This window comes from Echinops telfairi, unplaced genomic scaffold (genome assembly GCF_000313985.2).
Source record: "Echinops telfairi isolate 266 unplaced genomic scaffold, ASM31398v2 ScPeMD7_9;HRSCAF=40, whole genome shotgun sequence".
Classification (NCBI taxonomy): domain Eukaryota; kingdom Metazoa; phylum Chordata; class Mammalia; order Afrosoricida; family Tenrecidae; genus Echinops; species Echinops telfairi.
Window position 1 is genome coordinate 34,927,704 of NW_022103906.1, and position 5,110 is coordinate 34,932,813.

General features: G+C 53.8%; 1 protein-coding gene across 1 annotated transcript; it reads left to right on the forward strand.

The window, feature by feature from the left end:
- Window positions 1–3,949: 3,949 nt before the first annotated feature.
- ADRB3 (adrenoceptor beta 3) lies at window positions 3,950–5,059 on the forward strand. The gene has a single exon (XM_004696506.1). The coding sequence runs from the start codon at window positions 3,950–3,952 to the stop codon at window positions 5,057–5,059; it is 1,110 nt and encodes a 369-aa protein (XP_004696563.1).
- The last annotated feature ends 51 nt before the right edge of the window (window positions 5,060–5,110 follow it).

Here is a 5,110-nt window from a genome sequence, read left to right on the forward strand (position 1 = left end):
TGGGAGCATTATGGACATCAAAAGCAATGCTAGGAAGGGTTCAGAAGGAAGTAGAAAGAGATACAGAGAAAGCCTCTATGATCTTAGAGAATACAGATAGCACCAGCCATGGAATGGGGCTAGAAATATGGTTGTTGCATATGCTGCTGGTGAACTTTAAAAGGAAATGATGACCATGTGATTGGATAGTAGAGGAAGGTCAATGCTTTTTATACAGTGACAAAGAACTTGTCTGAATTATGTTAAACTGCTTGGTGGACGGTAAGTGATGGACTTGGATATTTGCCTGAGGATTTTTCTAAGCAAGATCTTAAAGGACCCATGGGTTTTCTCCTTGTCCCCTACAGTCAAGTGAGAGGAAGAGAAGTACCTACAAATGAACTGTGCAAAACGAGAACAGAACTTAAAATTCAGTTGCACAAACTGAGGATACGTGTTCTGGAATGTTCACCAAGGGCATGGCGATACAATCTTTTGTTAAAGAGATTTAGCCTGTGACCGGTGGATCTAAACAACTAACTACCAGAGGAGGAAACCCATCAGCTTAGACCGAAGGAGACAGAGGAAGAACAAGAGAGAAAGCCGGCTGCGTCTGAGGATTCTACAGGTAGGAACCAGCCAAGGGAACTGTATCAGCTGCAGCCCAGATCAGCAGAACTGTCGGAAGAAGCACAGGAAGCAGCCCTTCTCCATTTCAATGGAAGAGACCATAGTCGCATGGATCACAAAGGATGAAGCCACCTAAACTTCGAAGCGTCTGATCATCACCAACTCAGTTCCACTGAAGTATCCGAGGGAGATGGGGCCACTGCCCAAAGCTGAGGGAGAGAGCTGCTATTCCCAAGGGACAGAAGAATATGACCTGATGGGGCCAAGGGATTGGGATTGTCCCTCAAATGAACTAGGAGAATGGGGTCCCCCAAAGCCAAGGGAGGAGAGGTGCCATCCCAGAGGCTTGGAAGGAAGCGCTCCAGAGATTTTCACCCAGAATCCAGAGAGCATGGCCAATGCTCAAAGGCTGGAGGGCAGGGCCAGTACCCAGAAAACAAAAAAACAGCATTATTTTCCAGCTTTGAGCACTAGCTGTTCTGCTGGGCTGGTACTTGTTTGGGGCCAATGATCTCTTTTTTCCCAGTCCAATTTCTCCCATTTGAAATGGAAATGTCTATCTTGTACCTGTTCAGCTATTGTACTTTGAAAACAGGTAACTTGCAGTCTAGATTTCACGGATTCACAGATGAAGAGGAGTTTTGCCACAGGATGGAAATGCAAACACCGTAAATCTCACTTGCATTTGATTGAGATAACTCAGAAGATGAGATTCTAGGCTTGGAGTGGATCAACGGTTTTGGATGATGTGATGGGTGAATGTGTTTTGTTTGTGGCAAGGGTATGGATTTGGTGGGTGGCAAAGAATAGAACCTTGTCCATTGAATTGCGCTCCCCCCAACATATATGTTGTAAACATCTAAGTCCGTGGTTATAAGGCCATTTGGGAATGACTTGTTTTGTCACATTATTGACACAGGATTCATGTAGGGTGTGTCTTAAATCAAGCATGTCAGAGACACTGAGATGAGGAAAAGAGATGCCAAGCCTCAGGAGGTTCGCCCGGGAACAGAAGCTCAGAAGAGACAGGTCTTCTTCCAGAGCCAACAGAGTGAGAGCAATCGCCTTCCCTTAGAACTGGCGCCCTGAATTCAGACTCGTGAGGAGGAAATGCTTGTGGTATTTCTCTTACACCAGCACTAGATAAGGAAGACAGGTGCTCTGACCAGGTGAATTATTTATTCCAAAGATGAAAAAGCACAGAAGCGCACATAAAAGGAGACTAACCCTACAGAACAAAGAATAAACCCTATAGAAGAAAATGAGAAAGACTTTCACTTGATCAGCTCCTTGGGCATGGGAGGTTAGACTGAGGAACATGTGCAAAAATGGGCTCTCGCAAAGGAGGCTGCCAGGGACGTTGTGCGCATTCATAGAAGCTTTGGGTAACAGGGCCCCTGGGTTTTCTCTTCTCACAGTCTGGTTTGGTTATTGTCCTAATCTTTCCCAAATTCAGGCATAGTCATACAGTCTGGGAAATCTTGTCTCTTTTGAAAATGTGACTATTTTTACACACTTCCTCAGAATCGCAGAGCCACCTCCTAAAGCAATGATATCCTTTGAAATCGCTCTCTTTTCCAGCACCTTCCCCATCTCCCACCACCACGGATATCCTAGAAAAATATTGCCAAAAGGCCTGTATTTGGTTTAGAGATTAACTGTTGAGCATCATATGACACCCCTTTGAGATAACTGGCAACACTCTGGGGTGTTGCAAAACCCAACTGGGGAGTGACTGCCTCAGTGGTCAGCAAGAAGCCACAGCCAAGACTGGAGGCCAAGTGGGGCCTGTAGTACTCTGGCCAGACCAGGGACAAGGGGGATGAGAGGGGTCAGAGCCCCCACCTCCACTCACGAGGCATTTCTATGGGTCCCAAGGATTGCTTAGGGGTACTTCAGAGGCAGGGAGTGCCCTTGCTTGAGAGCTACAGACAACGCCTGCTCCTGGGTGAGCTGCTAGGTTCCTGGGAGATGGAGCTAGTTCTTTTTTCCTCTGGGATAATTTTAGGTTATTACTTCCCCTCCAACCTTTCTAACTGCCAACCCCTGGCTCAGCCTCCCAGAGGGATTGCTTAGACCAGTGACCGACCACACAGCGTTCTTTTGAAACATACAGCTGCTCCGAAGAGACGCGCTAGGGCACGGCCCTGGAGGCATTTTCCATGATATGATTTTCCCTCTTTTGTCCCATTGTTTCAGGGAAGGAAGGACAGCCCAAGGATTAGGTCCCGATAGGCTTTAATAAAGGTAGCATACCTTCCTGCCCTTCAGCTTTAACCCCAGGGCTCCTGTTCCAGCCTTGGGATGGGATTCTATATCCACTTTGAAAGATTGCTTTAGAGATTTGGGAGCGCTTGGCTGGTGGAATTTAGCCTTAAGTCCGGATGCCAAGGAGGCAATGGGTATAGGAGTCTGGGCTCCTTCAGAAAGAGAAACCTTTGAATGGGATTAGATGAAAGTTGTCAAGAAGCATTCAATGATCTTGTATTTGAAGATGCAACATGTGAATTCCTCAGATCAATGCACCCTGGCCTCTGACAATTCAAAACGGAATATTCGAGGAAGTGGAATAAACGCTTTACCTTTGGGGAGGGAAAGCAGTGGGAGAGTTTGGGGCAGTGGGTGGTGATGGTGGGCAAGCCTCAATCGCAACTCCCCATTCATCTATTTTAATATGTTTTCATGATGATGATCTTCACAAGAAACTTTCTAAGTGGACAGGTGTGTGTGGAGGGGGCAGATAGAGAAGTCCAATTCCCCCAGTAGCTCGAAAGAACGAGAACAGAACACTGGAGTGTGAGTGAAATATTAGGGAGAGGGGACAGAGCTCACGGGAAAGAGGTCTGGGGAGACAGTGAAGGTACTGGCTGCCTCTATTATTTACCGTAATTTAAAATTCCGATGGGAGCGGCACCCAGTAGCTCCAGGAAGTCAGAGAACAGGGAGTGCTGTGTGGAGAGTGAATGCGGGGAGCTGGCCAAGGCAGGGGTGGACAAACCGTGGCAGAGAAGTCAGGGCGTCCAGTGGCTCTCAACTTGACGAAAGGAAAAGTGGCGCATCCATCCCGCCCCTCACCCCTCCCTCCGGTTCCCTCCCGGGGCCGCGTAGAGACTATTGGCCGCTGCCCCTTTAAGCGCCTTCACTCCACCTCCGAGGTGGCACGGAGCGGGTGGCGGGGTGTGTGTGGGGGGCTGTGGGGTTGAGCGTGCTCGTCCGGACGGCTAGGGGCGATGGCTCCGGCCAAGGGAATTGCTCCCACGCCCTGCTGTCCCCTCCCCTGAGTCGGGGGAGCCGGGCGACACCCACACCTTCTCTCCACGCCCCACGAACGACCGCGGGGATGGCTCCGTGGCCCCACCGGAACAGTTCTCTCACCTCGTGGCCTGACGCCCCCACCCTGGAGCCCACTGCCGCCAACACCAGTGGGCTGCCGGGGGTGCCGTGGACGGCGGCCTTAGCCGGGGCGCTGTTGGCGCTGGCGGTGCTGGCGACGGTGGCGGGCAACCTGCTGGTGATCGTCGCCATCGCCCGGACGCCGAGGCTCCAGACGATCACCAACGTGTTTGTGACTTCGCTCGCCGCGGCCGACTTGGTGGTGGGGTTCCTGGTGGTGCCTCCGGGGGCCACTCTGGCACTGACTGGTCACTGGCCCCTTGGCGCCACGGGGTGCGAGCTGTGGACCTCGGTGGATGTGCTGTGCGTGACGGCCAGCATCGAAACCCTGTGCGCCCTGGCCGTGGACCGCTACCTGGCCGTCACCAGCCCGCTGCGCTACGGCGCGCTGGTCACCAAGCGCTGCGCGCGGGCCGCCGTGGTCCTGGTGTGGATCGTGTCGACCGCGGTGTCCTTTGCGCCCATCATGAGCCAGTGGTGGCGCGTGGGGGCCGACGCCGAGGCGCAGCGCTGCCACTCCAACCCGCGCTGCTGCGCCTTCGCCTCCAACATGCCCTACGCGCTGCTCTCCTCGCTGGTCTCCTTCTACCTGCCGCTGCTGGTCATGCTCTTCGTCTACGCGCGAGTGCTCCTCGTGGCCACGCGCCAGCGGCGCCTGCTGCGCGGGGAGCGGGGCCGCTTCCCCCCCGAAGACTCCCCGCCGCCCGCGCCGCGCCCCCCGCCCCCGGCCCCGGCGGGGAGCGCCGCTTCGCCCGAGGAGGACCCGGCCTGCGGCCGCCGGCCCGCGCGCCTGCTGCCTCTTCGCGAGCACCGGGCCCTGCGCACCGTGGGGCTCATCATGGGGACCTTCACCCTGTGCTGGCTGCCCTTCTTCGTGGCCAACGTGGCGCGTGCCGTCGGGGGCCCTTCGCTCGTGCCCGCGCCGGCTTTCCTCGCGCTCAACTGGCTGGGCTACGCCAACTCGGCCTTCAACCCGCTCATCTACTGCCGCAGCCCCGACTTTCGCTGCGCCTTCTGGGATAATTTTAGGTTATTACTTCCCCTCCAACCTTTCTAACTGCCAACCCCTGGCTCAGCCTCCCAGAGGGATTGCTTAGACCAGTGACCG